This window comes from Heptranchias perlo, chromosome 11, assembly GCF_035084215.1.
Source record: "Heptranchias perlo isolate sHepPer1 chromosome 11, sHepPer1.hap1, whole genome shotgun sequence".
Classification (NCBI taxonomy): Eukaryota; Metazoa; Chordata; class Chondrichthyes; order Hexanchiformes; family Hexanchidae; genus Heptranchias; species Heptranchias perlo.
This window is the reverse complement of record NC_090335.1, coordinates 39,200,328-39,218,908: the sequence shown is the minus strand read 5'-3', so window position 1 is coordinate 39,218,908 and position 18,581 is coordinate 39,200,328. Positions and strand designations below refer to the sequence as shown.

At 42.1% G+C, this 18,581-nt stretch overlaps 1 protein-coding gene across 1 annotated transcript in view; it reads left to right on the top strand.

Moving 5' to 3' along the window:
* Positions 1–18,581, top strand: part of LOC137326938 (T-cell immunoreceptor with Ig and ITIM domains-like) — a 43,881-nt gene that overhangs the window by 8,888 nt on the left and 16,412 nt on the right. The window contains exon 2 of the mRNA XM_067992314.1: positions 12,189–12,524. Coding sequence (XP_067848415.1) covers positions 12,189–12,524 — 336 coding nt within the window. The remainder of the gene's footprint in view (positions 1–12,188; positions 12,525–18,581) is intronic.

Genomic DNA, 18,581 nt, shown 5'->3' with positions numbered 1-18,581 from the left:
TGATGAGAATTTGATGAAATCATGAAATCATGTTCTATCTTTACATGACAGAAAGATTATATTACAAATAAATTGAAAGAATAAAACAGAGGAATAAGGGAAATCTCAGAGGTACCACTTATTACGCAGAATCTCTCTTTTATGCCATTTGGGTTTATGTGTCAAGTTAGTTCAATAGTATTCCCCTCTGAATTGGTGATGAATTTTTCTTTTACCTCTCTGTCATTTCTCTTTGTGTCTAAGAGGGTGAAATTGGTCTGCATCAGTAGCGCAAAACAGGCTCGTAGCAAATCAGCCCGCCCATTTTACACCACGTCTGATTTTCCTTTCCATGGAAGAGTAAATTGGGTGCAATGTAACATGGGCTGCTGTTTCACTACGAACATGTTTCGTGCTCCTGGAAATTTCTGGATAACTCCATTGCCCCGAAATGTAATTTTATACAGTCTCCCTTACCTCCCTTAAAATAAATAGAGATCAAGAAATTAGATCGATATAGTTATGTTAAAGAAACTTTAACCTGAAGATAACTTAAGAAGTAATTACTTTCACAGAGTTAATTGTGTGTAATTGCAAGCTAGTGTCATCAATGTATATATAGTTGAAGCATTTAAGAAAGGATAGATTCCTGATTTTACAGGGAAACAGACCAAGCCCCAAGGCAAGGAATAGTCTGATCATGTTCTGTACATGGATCAAAACAGTAGGGTAAGAAAGATAGGCAGAATGGCCTTTCCTGTTATACCCTTGTATTCTCTTATGTGCAGCCTATCATTTATTACTCTCTATATAATAAATACAGATTATTGAATACAAATGCTCCTGTATATCTGCAGGTGAGGAGAATTTTACTTTTGTTTTCTAACAACATAAGTTGCTACAAATTCAGGCTTGTCATAGATACCTTCTCTGACTTAGTGGTGTCAGACGCTCCTGTAAATGGTCTGAGCATCTTAATTTCATGGGATTAGGGATATACGCTCTATATCTATGTTCACAATAGGATAACCTGGGGGATGGAACAACAATACCCCTTGTATCCTGAACCAGATATTTGTTTCTTTTGCATGTGTAATCTTTCAATCTCTCTGAAGGTGGACTGAGTGAACACTTGGTGAGATGAGGCCAGATGCAAATCTATATAGGCCCAAAATTTCCTGGAAGTATGCGATCTATGATTTACGCCATAAATGATGCCGTTGCGTGCGCCAATCTTCCTGTTGTGAACTTTCTCCAAAATTTCCTGGAAAAGTAATTTGAATAGTGAGCATAATGACCACTCATGGACTTCAGAAATGGTGCAGCCAATGGCTCATCCTATCTGCATTAAATGAACTAATGAAGCAAACTAATTAAAACTAAATTTAGCAGATCAGTATTGGCATAACCGGAGTCATAGAATTCTGAATTTAAATCCTTTCACTATACTGAAATTGTTTGAGTTATGGACACACTCAGCTGCTGTATTCAATTCTCAGGAACATTCTAAGTTACTGACTTTTTTTAAAATCATCTATTTAGTAGATCACATTAGTAATTTAAGGTACCTAAAAAAATCTCAGATTAAACAAACCAGGTGTACAATTGGACCGTGTTTTGCCCATTTCCTGGGCACAAAACGGAGGCACAAAGATCCAATTTGGCGGAGCTATGTCCCACGCCTCAAGGGCACCTGAAATACGTCCGATGCCATATTGGCTCAGGCAATATTCAGACATCCCTGGCAGCCACCTTACAGGCATTAGGCCTCTTGCATATACTAATGAGGTACCTAACGCCTGATTAAAGACCGCTCTCCAAAATTGGTCAGCAACTGAGCAGCGCTTTTCCGGTTACTTCTGCAGCCTAATCAACAGTCCTTAAAGGGACTACTGGAGGCCGTCAACATAAAGGTAAATTTTTGTTTAACTTATCTTAGTGAGGAGCCAGGTGGAGCAGGAGTGTTCCTATGGTCTACGGAATTACTTTGGGCCGCTGCCGGCCTGCGGTCCCCCTCAACCCCCTTCCATTCACCTTCAAGTTTAAAGTTAATTTAACTTGTTTGCGGGGGAGAGGAAACTTACTTTTTATAAATCGAAACTGTTGTTCCCAGTGCATAGTAAGATGATACAATAGGCAAAGAGACTTCATTAGAATAGTGTTACTTGTACAAGTATAAATCAACCACCTGAATGTTAAATAAAACATTTTAAATTAATTGTAAACATATTGTTTGTGGCACCATGTACTATTGCACACTGCGTACATCAGCAGAATGTGACATTTATACATTCTGTTCAGAAAGATACACAATATCCATGATAAATACCATGTGGCAAGCAGTTTTTATAAATGTATGCTTTAGACTATATATACAGTTAATCTTGAACAGTAAGTTATTTTCCTTGGCAGTAGATTTAAAGCAGAACTATCAAGAACACCTAGTGAAGAAACATTTTTTAAAATTTAACAAATTTAATCAGTGTTATGAATATTCAACAGTAAACATTAAATGCCCTGTCCTACAAACCTTTCCTCATCTCTAAACTCTCACTGCTTTTAAATCAAGGCAATTCACACAGTCTCCTGCTACAATTCATTTTTCCTCAGGATCTCAAAATTGTGGAACTCCTCACCTCCCTCAATTTTCTCTTCCCAAATTTTACAGGCCTTTAAATCCCAAAATTGGAGCCATGTAACTGTTGCTTAATGATTTATTTTATCTTCTCCCCTACTCTTTTAAATCTTGCTAATGTCCTGGACTATGAGCCCTGGCCCTTCAAATAGATGTCAGAATAAATAATTATTGGCTAATTATCACGATTATAGACAATTAAAACAAACATTGAGCAGTGTTTTGTGTACACCAGCAAATATATACGTGTGCATTCATATGGTCATATACAGGCATGCATCTGCTTCAGGTATGCATGTATCTTTCTACTTAGTGCATGTTGGAGTGTGCACTGCTCTGTTTTGTGTATGGTACTGTGTGTTTGTACAATATGCTTCTTTTAAGACATAAACTGCTAACTTGCAACTTCCGCATTAGTCGCAATCCGCCTTATTAAAAAGTGTGAGAAAACAAATTAAACACATTCAAGACCAAACCTTGGTTAAGGGAGCATACCATCAAAACACAATATGCTGTTAATTTGCCTGTCTCACAAGTGTGAAGAAAAAAATAAAGAACATACTAGATTTGCTTTATCCCATAACCCCTGATTTCAATTGGTTCCTAAAAGGTGCCAGTTAAAAGTAGTTTACGGTGCAGGTGTGTCTGTGCCTTTTTTACATAGGCATGACTGTTTATGTCTGTATATGTTCATATCCAAGTAACAGCCAATACTCAAGCGTAGAACTAAGAAAATGCTGTATTGTCTATATCTTTCAGATGAGCTTTTAAATAGAGGTCTCGTCTGCATATTCTGAGATTTCAGGCGGACATTAAACATAAAAACATAGGACTTGCTAGATGAAAAAAGACCAAGGTTCATCTGATTTGCCTTCTTCCATCCTGGTAGTCGCATAATACAATTATAATAGAATTGTTGACTAATCATAGCAATCAATCTCTATCAATTACTCTACAACATGAGGTGAGGAAAACCCCAGTGGTGGAGAGCTTTGAGAACCATAGGTCCAAAGTCTCCTGTTCCTCCCAAGCATGCTACATTTACGATACGTTATAATGAATCAAAGGAGAGCAACAAGTTCTTCCCACAATCAACACCACCAAAAGCAGTTTAACTGGTCAATCATCTCATTGTTTATTAGATATTACTGGTGCAGAACAAGGTTCCCTCTAATTTTTTTCGGCCATGTGCAGAATGAATTTGGGTTTGTGCACCGATATAAAGGCTGTGTGCGCACCGTAAAAAGAAATCACAACTTTAAATGGAACATCTTTTTAGAAAACATTATTCAGAGTAAATAACAAACAGAACAAATGTGCAAAATAATGGATAATTGTAACAATTTAATGTTATATTGGCTGATAAATTTCTATAATTTAGGAAATGTTTTTTTTTAAGTTGCACTAGGATTGAGCAGACCAGTCTTGTTATATTTTATTAAAAATTATCTGAGGGGAACGATTCCAATCAGCTTTTTGTTGAATCAGCTTAATGACTCTGATTCAAACAGAAATAAATTGTGTGCAAACAGAATTTTTAAATTGAGTCAGAAATACAAAACAGCTGTCAAATCAGTTAGTGCGAATTTGGGGATAGGGAACAATTTAATTAAAGCTCTCCTCCCCCCGCCTCCCCCCCATATTGAATCCTCAGCAGGTTTTAACAAATTATTGCATTCCAATTGTACATCTTGTAGGTCGCATTAGTTTTGACTGCCTCTATGTATGGGCCCCTCATCTCTGATTGGGCGGAGGTGCCTGGTCTCTGATTGGGCAGAAAGGTCCGGTCTGTGATTGGCTACTGACAAACGCATTGGTTTCGATTTTACTTCCTGGTCTGGTTTCCATGCAGCCAATCAGCTGCTCACTGACTGCATTTCCTTTTCAACGCGGTAAACAATGCAACGGCTGGGACTGGAGCCGCGGGATTGTTATTGAATCTTACAGCACAGGAGGAGACCATTCGGCCCACTGTGCCTGTGCCGGCTCTTTGAACAAGCTATCCAATTAGTCCCATTCCCATGCTCTTTCCCCATAGCCCAGCAATTTTTTCCACTTCAAGTATTTATCCAATTTCCTTTTGAAAGCTATTATTGAATCTGCTTCCAGCACCCTTTCAGGCAGTGCATTCCAGATCATAACAATGTGCTGTGTAAAGTGTTTTTTCCTCATGTCGGCTCTGTTTCTTTCGCCAATCACCTTAATTCTATGTCCTCTGGTTACCGACCCTTCTGTCACTGGAAACAGTTTCTCCTTATAAAAAGAGGGTTGTAGGGCTGGAGGAAGTTACAGCCATAGACAGGGTTTTGGAGGGATTTGACGAGAGGAGGAGAATTTTAAAGGCAGAAGCCACCAAAATAGACAACTATTTCCCCCAGTACAGAATGTGACTCTAGACTAACAGGAAGGATGTTACTTTATCTCCTAAAAGCGCAGAAAAGGTAAGACATTGTCCCTCTAAATATCACAAATCGATGCATAATGAGGGGGAAATCAATCTCTGAGCCTTTAACTAACAGCACATGGAAAGAGGGAAATGAATGACCTTTAAACACCTCGTCCACTTGGCAAGTGTCTGAAACTCATAACAGGAACTCCAGGAAAACAAAATACTGACAAATATTGAACTGTTTTCTTGACAAAAGAAATCTCGATTTAGCTTTTAAAAGATAAATTGTTTAACAGGGGTTCACACGAAGTCACCTGACTCACCAACTCAGGTTCCACCCCTCAAGCACCGCGACTGGTGCAGAACACGCTGCTCCCTTGGCCCTCTGGCCCGAGCTCGTTTCCTGTTGGTTCCCAGGGCAATCGATCACCACTCGCCAACATTATGCTGCGGGGTGAAGTTGAGGGGCTCAGGAAGGAAAAAAAGACCTTGAATTCACCGCCTCCCGGGGCCAGAGCCGCGGGATCGGACACTCAGACCTCCGGACACTCGGACATCCCCAGCACCAGAGGCAGAGCAGCCCACCTGGGGCTGGAGCACTGGGGACCGGGGAGGCAGAGCTGGAGAAGGGCCTGGGGTCTGGGCACTGGCCAGTGTGGGAGAGGGGCCTGGGGACTGGTCAGTCTGAGAGAGGGGCCAAGAGCACTGGTTTGGTGTGCGGCCCACTACAGACTGCTGCGCGGCCACGCACGCGTGCAGCTTAAAGGGAGCAGTGGTGCAGAATGATTGCTGTGGCTGAACTTCAAAATAATTAATTATGTGTGAAGCATGAGATGTTTTGACATAATAAGGTGCTACATAAATGCAAGTATTATTATTATAGGAAGTATGATGTATGTGTTAGATGTCCCCTAATGATTGGACACCTCGGGGTAGATTTTGAACTTGCCACCTATTGCTAGAAGAATTAGTGTTCGAAGCTTCTAATGAAAATGTCCAAGCAGTTTCCTGTGGCTCATCAATGGAAATGAAAATCAGGCAATTTCTATAATGGATGTCTGATCGGCAATGCCAGTTAGTAACACTGGAACTTTAGGAAGAGTAGGCCTTCCAGCACCTCAGGTCTGCTCTGCCATTCAATTAGACCATGGCTGATCTGCACCTCAACTCCATTTTTCCACCTTTACTCCATATCCCTTGATATCGTTATCCAACAAAATTCTATCCGAGTCTTGAAAGCTCCAATTGTCCTAGCATCTACAGCCTTTTGGTGGGGGGAAGGAGGGAGGGAAAGAGTTCCAAATTTCTATTACTCTTTGTGTGAAAAAGTGCTTTGTGATTTCGCTCCTGAATGGCCGAGCTCTAATACTAAGATTATGTTCCCTCATTCTTGATTCCCCCTCGTATCTACCATATCAAATACTTTTAACATTTTAAACACCTCAATCAGATCACCGCTCAATCTCCTATACTCAAGGGAGTACAAGCCAAGTTTATGCAACCTGTCCTCATAATTCAATCCCTGGGTGGTAATCCACGCCCTCATCTCATGTAACCCTCACCCGCAGAAGTGGGTGTAAGTCCACACCTTCACTGGGAATTAGTTCTACGCAACTCAAACTATAAGTAAAGTACCTAATTCCCTAGGATCACACACCAGCACAGAAAACGCTGAATGAATAAATCTGAAACCACTCCCTCAACAATTTGGAGAAATGATTCAAAACCGAGTTATAAACAGGGGTGTACAGACTTACACAAGCAGCCACACACAGGCTGTGGTTATTTCTTAATCTTTTATGCACAAAAAAGTTATTAGATTTATTTTCCCGTCTTTGTTTCTAATTCCTTCTTCAACTATTGAAGTACTATTTGGAAATTACAGCATAGAAACAAGCCACTCCACCCAACTGGTCTACGCCGGTGTTTATGCTCCACACGAGCCTCCTCCCACTTTACTTCATCTAACCCTATCCGCACATACGTCTATTCCTTTCTTCCTCATGTACTTATCTAGCTTCCCCTTAAATGCATCTATTGAATTTATTTGGGAAATATGCATGTAGTTTCTACCACTGAATATCTGCAAAACGTACTTTGGGGCTTTAAAGTGATAAATAATCATAGCAGGTACCTTTGTTTTTAAAGAAGCTTATTAATATAAAAACACAAAGAAGGAAAAATTGGGGTAGAACAGCTAGTGCTGAAGAATTAGTGTGAAGCTTCTAATGAAAATGCCTGAGAAGAGATTCCAACAGCTCAACCTAACATGAATGAGCCATACAGGCCAGGAGGATCGATCCACAGCCTGTGCAACCTGGAATTTGATGTTCCTGATCATTATTCTATCACCTCTGCTGGAAAAGTAGGTATTAGGCGAGGACAGAATTGGGCTAGGCTGTAATACTATCCGTGGGTGAATAATGTTCTTCGACACTCATTTGGCCACTTGGGCTGAGTATTAGTAGGAAGATAATAGGAATAGCAAATACAGTTTGCAGTTACATGGGGTAAATTTTAACCCCTAAGAGCGGGTGGGAGGTTAAAATAACAGCTTTTTGGAGCGGGACCGCATCCCGGCTCCAACTCGCCCACTTCTGGGTTTAACTCAGGCAGGTTTGTATGCATGTGGACAGCAGAAACCAGGAAGTCCCGCCCCCACTTAAAGTCGGCGGGCTGATACTTAAAAGGGCAATTTACCTCATTGAGAGACTTGAGGTACTTAATATTTTATGTATTGGAATAATAAAAACAAATTTAACCTAACCCGTTCAGGTTTCCCATCGCTTCCCATTCACGTCAGGTTAAAAGCAGGTGGGAGGGCCGGATCCATGAGGTGAGTGACTTTATTGCATTGTTTCTGGGCCCAGAGAAGCAGGAGTGCTTCATCTAGGCCCAACAAGCTCAGCTGGCCGACAGGAACCCCCGCCCGATGGAGGACCCCCACCTACCTCCGACTCTTCACCCGACCTCCAGCGACCTCCGATCTCCAAGCCCCGGCACATTGGATCTTCTCCCCGGCCCCCCGATCTTCTTCCCGGCCTCCTGTCAATCAGGCTGGCTGCCGGGCACAAAACCCAGAAGTGAAATTTATCGGCCTCATTTAGGTCATGATCTCTTACCTTCCGAGTTTCACATCTGAAAACTCTCCCCACACCCCAGCTCCCTTCCCGGCTCCATGCTAAAATTTACCCCTACAGTGTCTAACATAAAAAATGACTCAAGGTGCTTTACAGAGGGTAGAGAAAGATAGAAATAAATAAAGGAAGAAACAAATGCCAAGCATGGGGGAAGAGCATGAGATTATGGTCAAAGAGTTTTTACACGTGGAGAGACAAGTGGAAAGGCAGAGGGATTTAGGGAGGGAGTTCCATAGAGTAGGGTTGAGGTGGCTGAAGGGTCTATCATAATGGTGGGGTGAGCGTAAGGGGAATACACAATAGGCCAGAATCGGAGGCCTGAAGGGTGTGGGAGGGACATAAAGTTGGAGGAGGTTGCAAAGGGTTAAGAGAGAACATAGAGGGATTTGAAGATGAAGATGAGGATTTTAAATTTAAACCGTTGGGGAAGTAAAAAAGAACATTTCCTACCAATACAAACTCAGTGGAAGATTCAACATGTGACGTGCTTCTCTGATGATCACTAGAGAACAACATTTAGTTCTCAGAAATCAATATCAACCCTGAAAAATAAAAAACTACTTTTCAAGAGTTGCTGATATGTTTATAGATAACAAATAATCTTTGAAAGGAGCAACCCCAGGATCCAAGCAACATTTATTTAACATATATAATATTCCTTCAATATCCAGCTCCCATCATTAGCTAGATAAAATAAGAAAAATGAATCAGTGCAAAATATTGGAGGAGTGTCTGATTTTTTAATAAAACGGTATGGAGCTGATGTTTTCCTTTAAGCTGACCTTCTTCTTCTCTTAAAATGCTAAATTGGTCCAGTATTTTGCTAAAATACAATCAGAAAAAGAGAAAACATGATTGTATTTGTCCATCAATGGCAATAGTCTATATTCACAATTTTCTGTTGGTCTTTTAATAGTAAAAATTATATAGTCTGATAGGAGTCATCATCAAAATATAAATTCAAAAATGTTAATATATTTGTTCAGAAATCTAATCAGTTTTGAATATCTTAGATTTATTTTAATATCAATTTATTCATTAATACTATTTTAATAGATAGTCTTAAAGTTGTTTCAATGTTCTTGTAATTATTGTTTTTATAAATGAAATTGGCCAATGAGGCCACAATAAAAAGAGTTACCTTTGGCACAACCAGTAGAATTCATGATTTATTCTATGTACATAAAATAATGACCCAATCAAAATAACTTTGCCACAAGCTGCTGGTAGTTGAAATAAATTCAAATAGTGGCACACTGGGGTTCATCAGCATCAAATGCCAGCTGTAACCATAGCAACTCATACCTACCAACAGCCCGTGAGTCTTTTGTGGCATCAGTATCGCAGACAAAGCATATTGGTAACACACAGCTGACACATCGCAACAATAAAGCATGCTGGCTCTCAGTACCCCTCAGCATCCTGTCCGTCACTAAGACAACCATAGAAAGAATTTATAATAGTGTAGTCCTCTCCATGGAATGAAATACACCATGCAGGGCCAAAACTCCCATAGTAAAAGATAAGTTTATTTAACGTTTTTAATGTGAAGCTGGAACATGTACACTGTACGTAGAATACTGCACTGGAAACTGCTATTTATCATATTCATAAAGGAGATTTGTATAACCCACTCAAGTCAAATTTTTTAACCTTCTGAATTTACTAGTGGGCCTTGGGGATTCCACTAGTCACCCATCTTACCTCCAGCAAGAGCCCAGTGGAACCCTCAAGGAAGTGGCAGAGACCTGATTACACAGGCCTCTGCTCTTTCCTTGGTGCCTTGTAAGGGACGTAACTTCCATCCGTCCCTTACAAGGTGAACGACAGGGCGGGGCCAGTGGCAGGGATTCCCTACATCTGGAGTTCTCATTCCTGGACCTGGAAAAGGACCTAGCATTACAGTGGCAGGAGGTACACCCAGTGAGTTGGGGCATATCAGCCTCCACAACGGTGCATGTGGGCCCCACCAGTGGGATCCAGACCAGGAAAGTGACTTGAACTCCTAATGGATTGAAAGAAAAATATTGTCGGCAATTGAACTAGATCGGCCCAACTGATCAGGGGCCAATCCGACCAGTACAGGAGATGGGGGCAGAAGCAAACCGCCCCCCATGGCTGGAGTTTCAGGCTACATGGGGCAGGTGGGTACCAGAGATACACCCAAAAGTGGCACTTCTGCTTGCTGCCCCTTGCAAGTAAGGTACTCTCCCACTGACCATGCAAATTCCAGCAGGGTCAGTGCTGGAGTGCATATGTTGCATTATAGTTCTATGGGTGCTGACCAGCCTCTAATATCTTAAGTAGCTTTTCTTCATGCCTAGACAATTAGGGGGTAATTTTAACCCCCATGAACGGGTGGGTTGGCGGCGGTTGGGCAGTAAAAATTGTGGATTTTTGGAGTGAGATTGCATCCCGGCTCCAATGCACCCATTTCTGTGTCTGACCCAGGCACGTTTGGATATGCGCGTACAACAGACACCCAGAAGTCCCGCCCCTACTTAAAGCCAGCGGGCCAATACTTAAAGGGGCACTGTACCTCATTGAAATAGTTAGAAAAGTAAAACAACTTTAATCTTAACTGTTCGGGTTTCCCCTTGCTTCCATTTTGCATCAGGTGAAAGCAGGCAGAAGAGGCCAGATCCATGAGGTGAGTGCCTTTATTGCACAGTGTGGGCCCGGAGGAGCAGGAGTGCTTCTTCCAGGCCTAACATACATGCTCAGCTGGCGTGATATGACCCCGCGATCAGCTGATTTCCCCACCCCCCCCACTCACCCCCGATGCTGGACACCACCTGATGCTGAACCCCCCAATCTTATCCAAGGCCCACGATGTCGTCCACATCCTCCTACCTCCCGACACCCTTCTGATTTCTTCCAGAGCCCACGATCTCTCTCTCTCTCTCCTTCCCGCCCCCATCTCCAATTCATTGCTCCTTTCTCTTCTGACAGGCAGTCAGCCTGTCAATCTGGCTGCCTGGCGCATGGGAAACCTGGAAGCTCAAATATTTCCCTTCAATTGAGTTGCAATTGCAGATTGCAACGCACTCATTTGGTTTCCAGGTTCCCCGGCTCCCAGCTAAAATCATGCCCTTAGTGGCCGCAAGGCATTCAACCCTGAGAAGCATGACGTGAAATCCCCACTTGACCTCACCTGATATCCATATGAGTACTGATGTTTTTCCGCCCTAGCCCTAGTGTGTTGATGTCAATTGTAGTACAGTACCCCTACTGTTCCTTAACTTTGACAAGCTAATTCAGCACACACTGGGGATTGACATTGGGACTTTCTTGGTCAGTACCATATTGACATTTACCATTGGGAACACTCACTGACTGATGAGTTAAGTGACATTCACTCATGAAATAAATACTGCATTCCACAATTTCCAATACTATATTCCTGATATAGTCACCTACTCCCTAAGTATCAAACTGACTCAGTGGTAGTCTCTCAGTCTCAAGGTTCTATGTTCAAGTCCCAGGACTTGAGAGGACATAATGTAGGCTGAAATTTCTGTGAAGTCTTGAGGGAGTAAGGTACTGATCAAGGTGCTATATTCTCAATGAGGAGTTAAACTGAGGCCCTATCTGTATCTTCAGGTTGATGTGAAAAATCTAATGGTAGTTTTTCCAAAGAGCAGTAAATTCACCTGGTATCCTGACCAACATTCATTGCACAATTGAAACCACTAACGGAGATTTTCACCTCAATACTCTTTGTGGGAACTTTCTGTGGAGAAATTGGCTGTTGCTCCATCGCAGTAACTTCGATGCAAGTAAACAGTGTTTCCAGCGAATTTACTACAACGGAGCAGGAGCAGCTTTGAGGAAATTCACGGCCCTACAAAACAACAGTGATTACACTTCAAAAGTACTTCACTGGCTATGTAGCTCTGTGAGACGCCCTGATAATGTGAGAGGTGCTATATATAAATGCAAGTCTTTCTTTCTGTTGCATTTGTAGTATTGTATCTGGTTATTATTATTAAAGTTATTACAAAGTGAATTTATAATATCTTAATTCTCTTTCTTTTCTATCTAGGTGTCCAAACAAGAGAGCTTAAAACTAATGGGAATATAACCATTGCAAAGGGTGATTCAGCTGCCTTACACTGTGAAGCTTCTGGTAAAGATGTCAAGATAGTATTAGTTCAATGGGAGAAATCCAGTAACAACACAAAACTTGCTGTGTACAGTTCATCCCAAAATGATACATCTCATAACGTGTACAATCAGCGAGTAACAATGAAAATCAGTGGACAACATTCCACAATCATAATCAAAGAAGCTCTCGAATCGGACAAAGGCTGGTATTCCTGCATATTTCAGACCTTTCCAAATGGAAAACTGGAGGGTAAAATATATTTGGATGTAAAAGGTAAAGATAGCGTTTTAGAAAATATCCTATATTTACAAATTGCTCTGAATGACATAAACTAACACAATACTTAAGCTTATAGGTTTTTTTTAATATAATGAACAAAAAGTTGTATGACTTTTTTTTGTTGGGTCACTTAATTCACACAAAAGATTTTTAAAATCCCAACCTGGATGAACTGCTTTAATCTTCAAATAATTTTAGTCTGTACTCTTCTGCTCCTGACCTGTGTATCCTACAAGGTTGCAATAACTAGGCATTAAAAGAGAAAGATACCCAGGCTCTCAATTCTGAGTTTTCATTGGATGCTAATTTGCAGGAATTTAGCAGTCCTCTTGGTGAAAACAAAACCTGAAACCATGGACTCTCTCAGGTGGAAGAGAGTGCAATGATGTTGCCTTTTGCCTGGGGGACAGGAATTAGGGGCAAGTTACAAATCCCCAGAGATTCTGGGAAAAGAGGGAGTAGGAAGTCATACCCACAATGGGTCTTTATGGAGCAGTTCTCACACCTCAACTTTTCCGAGGAGCAATGAGGCTGTCACTGAGCTACGTCACCTGCTGCAGCTACAGCTGGAGTCCCAAACCAGGGCACGAAGAGCACTGCTTGTGGCTGTAATGGTTACCGTGACCCTTAACTGTTATGCCACTGGGTTGTTCCAGGCTGCAGCAGATAATATCAATTACATATTGTAGTTTGGTGTGCACCGCTGTATCAGGGATGTCACTGAGGCTCTCTACGCCATGAGGAACACATACAGCACCTTCCCCATGGACAGAGCGAAGAACATCATGCAGGTTCCTGGCAACAGTCACAATTCATTCATCCTGTGACAGCGGTTTGAAGGTACGTCCTGGAGTCCTGGGAGTGGGGTGGTGGGGGGGCAGCGGGGAGCGATGATCACATGGACTGTGGAGTTGGGGGAGCATTTCTGCTCCTCCTGGCTCCACTGGCACCTTTTTACCTTTTGGTGGTGGTCGCTGCTTAGGCCGCAGCGGCTGCTTAAGAGCCAAGAGTGGAGCAAGTCCGGCTCCTGCTATGCTCAATCAAAACCAATTTCCGCAAGGGGACCGAAAACAGATCTTAGGCCTCTCATTTACATAAGTAGGTGGTCTAATGCCTGTTTTAGTCGGCCATCCAGGATGCCTGGAGAGCTGCCTTTACCAATATGGCAGTGCCTATAACAGTGCGGAGATCGTGCACCCCTAAATTGATCCTTTCCGGCCCCTGGATAACAAGTGCAATGAGAAACAATTTACAAAATCTCAAATCCACAGTGACCCAAATTAAGTGCATTTTATTTCAGTTTACTATAAGAATATCAAATTTGCCTAACTTTGAGTCTCCAGATTTGGAAGCCCCCATCACCAGCATAGAACAACAAATCGTTCCTCTTTGCGGCATGGAACTATTTTCTGTATTGTATCACCAGTGCACATTTGCACAGAGAGACATTTTGTGTGGCTTCTCACATATGCACTTCTGTTCCATTTCTTCCCATTAACTTCCTGTTTCCACAGCCAAGAGTCACACATGACTGTAGCCACAACCACAGCAACAGAGCTAAAGGCTATTTTCTCTATTGATTGTTTGTAAAAGAGACACAGTGGATGTAAAATCCATCTTGGGTGGTCATTGAAGTCCCTGGAAAAGAAAATCGGGCAGAGTGTAAAATGGTCTGTCATGGCGCTATCACCCATTTTGCTTGACCACCCATGCCAAATTTCAGCTCCAGCGTAAGAGCCAATGTGAAATTTCAAAATGTTTCCCCTGTAACCCTATTTTCCCCAATTTTCTTGTAGCTCCTTGTCAACTGCCATCTGAAGGACACTAAGACATAATGGGAGTGAACTTACTCGCCGTTTTAGCGCATTGTATATACGGCGTAGTAAAGATGTTTAGAGAGGAAATTTGGGTGGAAGTTGTTTTGCTGCTGGTGTGCCTTTAAAATGCTTCCCCCAAGTTTCCTCGTGTTTTTTGAGCCTTCCCACTGAGTCTTCACTGGCCTAATCTGCATATGCCAGAGTGAGAGCCAGTGACATAGCAGCTACGAGTTTCCTGGGTTTGCACTGCTAATACATTCTGGGTGACGTAGACTGAAACTTATGAGATGCAGGATCAGTTGATCAAGGCAGAAGTGAGAAGTTGCTGACACGGGAGTCTGGAGATTTTGTATACAGATTTCTAGAGCAGGGCAACACATTTTAAAGCATTTATTTTTTGCCATTTGGCTTGCACATCCGCCTACACAAGCATGGACTTGGTTTTTTCACTACTTCTTGCAGATTTTCGGATGCCCACAGCCTACCCTTAGACAGGGGTTCTCAGGAGTTGGTATGCCGTTCCCTATGGCATACTGCTGGCTGCATTTTTGGAGCTTGCTCCTGGGCAGCCTGATCTCAACGCCCACATTCCATTGGCTTGGTGCTCTAAAGGGGGAGTTTGAAGGCCTGGCATGTGCTGTAGTCCTAAGAGATGGTAGTATCAGACAGATGGATTCCAGCCTTCATCATTCAACTAGGCCCTGGATCTGTGGTCCTTATGATCAGCAGCACTTCTGATCTAATGGAGGCGTGATGTTGCCACAAAGGACAGCTGTAGATGCAAGAGTCACTTGCCGTACATCAGAAACTGACCTCAGAGCCTGCACATAGGTATGATGTTCCTCAAATGTCCTTCCTTTCAGGTAGGTACCCATGAGTTCTGGGTCCCACAACTCCTAAGCCATAGGCAGCCTCCAGTTCCCTTGTGCTCTGTGAATCACATCCTCACTACCACTATCTAATTCCCCCTGGGTGCAAGTTTCTGAGCTGGTGCTTGGGAGAGAGGAAGTAAGTGCCACAGGTGGCAAGTTAACGGGTATTGGGGCAAGGGAAGATTGGGCAGGATGAAGCAACTGCAATTGATGGGACCTGGCTCTTACCCTCCTCCTCTTCATCATCATCATCATCGCCATACATGAGGAGGCTGAAAAAACTCCCCGGCTCCTCCTCCTCCTCTTCATCATCATCCCCTCTTTTGTCTGCCTTTGCTGTGGTAGATCTGCAGGAAAAGAGGATAGAAGCTAAGCATGGGTGAGCATTAGCCCTTGAGGTTAAAGGGACAGAGAAAGAGGGTGGATGTTCTGTCAATGTGGTGCTTCAGTGGGACGCCAGGGCAAACGTAGGTGCTCAGTTACTAGCCTGGCACCGGCAGGATACCGCTGACCTAGCCATCTCCCACAGTAAGAGCCAAGCAGGTGCCACAAACTGTATGGCCTTGTTCTTGAAGGGGCTGAGGGGTTTAAATGTGGAGATGCCACCTCCAGAGGCCTGCATTAGGCAAGCATTATGTTCCAATGTGCCCTGTAAGAAGGTAGAATGAATGAGAGTACGGCTAGCAGTTGAGAATGGCATGGAACAGTTGAGAGATATGGGGTATGAAGCTGTTAAAGTGGAGGAAAACATTTTAGGGTTGTGCAGTAAATAATTACTGTCAGGGGAGTAGGATAGCCATAGTGTAAGATGCTGAACTAGAGCTGCATTTGACCAGAGTGTAGTATGAACAGTTGGTTATGAAAGTGTTGCTTTAAGAGGGTGAAGAGTGTGCTGGTGCCTAGAATGGGCAAAGAAGAAAAGTGAGAATGTCCAGTATGTTACCTTACCAGCCCGGGTGAGGTCCTTGAACTTGTTGCAGCACTGTTCTGCAGGCCTGGGAGTGAGGAAGTTGACACAGTGTCATTAATGCTTCCCTCCATTTGGCACGAGTTACTGGGTGGCTTGGTGGTACCCACACCCAGGATTCTGTGCCTCCTGCCTTCGATTTCCTTGAGGAGTACTTGGAGGTCTCATTCAGTGAAGTTATGCTTTTTTTCTTCTCTGGCTTGGGTGCCATGCCCTGGTCCAGATAGTATCACAATCCTTTACAAGTATAATAAAAATATAGGAAATACATGAAGTTATTACAAAGTGAAGTGAAAGGGCCAATCACTGTTCCTCACTTACAACTTTGTCTCCCGGTCTGCTGTTGAAGAGTGCAGGCTGAACGTTTTTTTTAAAGGCTGCACAGAAGTTTCCAGATGACACCCATTTTCCATGGGTTTTACACCATTGACTGCACCAATGGGAATTCAAATGACCAGAACCAGGAAACCTGTGTGTAACGCCCATGCGGTAGGATGCAAATCTTTTTATAAAGCAGCAACAGCAGTGTAATTCTTTTCAAGGAAATTCTAGGCCTATGTTTGGATACTTTGTACAACACTCAATGACAAATGACCAGTATTAAAAACCGATAGAATTTAATTTATCCAGCACAATTGGGAGCATTTGTTCCATGATCGTGACAATGGTGCTGGACACGTGTATCTTCCACATTTTTCTATGATAGGAAGTGTTCCAATCACATTGGGAAATGGAATAGTGATGGTTTTCAATGTTGCTGTTTGGACATGTCATGCAGCAAGTGTAGAAAACCTGATAAACAAACTATCACTAAGAAGTAGAACCACTGCAAAAGTAGAAACTACAGTCTGATTGGATGATTAGACTCTAGACTGATGGTGCCTCTCATTCCAGAAGTCCACTCTCCACAGAATAGCCCCTCTCTTACCATTATATGATGACAATTTTAGAAACAGTAGATAATATAGGAGCTGAATTAGGGATACAGTAAGTTGTGACAGTATCAGTACTGCATGAGGACCATAGCATCTAACGGACTGGTATTGAGGCGTACTGGCAGGGATAGGAGACAGCAGACTCGTGCAGGAGTTGTACTGATGGGTATAGGCGATAACGACTAGCAACTCAATGCAGTACCAGTGAGTAGCCCAGGTTAGGAAGCTGTACTGGTGGGTATAGAAAACAGCAGACCAGCGCAAGAGCAATACTGATGGGTGTAGCAAGTAATAGATGTTGTGTTATTTAAATTACTTTAACTTGTTAATATAATAGAAATCACTGCATGTTACATAGAATTATTCAGAAACTCAGGTCACTGATTTGAGCTTGATTAAAAATGTTGGCAAGTGAGAGACTGCATCAAGAAGCTAGTCTCACTCTGCTTCGGCTTCTTACTGGCTTCAGTAATACTGCAACACTTTGTAGGATCCCACTGTGGACAAAATGGCTACTACGTCTGCTTACATAACCATCACTGTACTTCAAATTAGTTCATTTGATATGACGCCCTTTGAGATGTTTCTGGAGACTGGATAAGTTGTTATATAAATGCAAGTTATTCCTTTTATTAATCAGTGCAGACTTATCTTTTTAAACTTTATTTTAAGAAGATCCTAGTTGGTCGACTGGACAACCTTTATGTTTTTTATATTAAGCATGTTTGGCTTTTTATTAACGTAAACATCTTTGCTAGCATTCCAAACTCTGCATGCTGACAAACTAGTGAGCCAAACTCTGCATGAATTCAAGTAAACATGCATAGAACAGAGCTTTTCCCAAGTACAGAGCAATGCAGAGCTGCTAGCTTGCACTGCTCTAAAGCAGGTCAAACGATACCAATACAAACAATATAAGGACACATTAGTTTCATTTCTCTGTACAGCTATTCCTTTACTAGTATTATTTCACTGACAAGAACACTTATCAAATAAAGATCAAAACAGAATAAAATTGAATAAGACGGTCTCCGGGCCTTTGATGACCGTAGCTATTTTCTCCAAACCAGCTGATATACGAGTTCGGCATCTTAACAATAGATGTTTTTTCAGAGTAGACTGTTTTCACCTTCTGAAATCAATTGGACAATAATCTCTTCCCAAATTGGAGTGATTTTTCAGTAGACATACTTGTATTTATATAGAATGAAAACTAATATTTTTGAAATGCACTTTAGTCGGTCAGAGCAGTTAATGAAATCTGAAAATAATGTCTGGTGACATTGGCGAGTATAAAATGTGAATTTGTGATGCAAGTCATTCAAGCTATCAATCACATTGCTTTTACTGGTCTGTGTTAGCAGTGAGATATTATTCATTAGACCATAATATATATTTAGGACAACAGACCAGATTAGGTATCCATAGCTAATTACATAGGTATAAATTGTACTTTCACA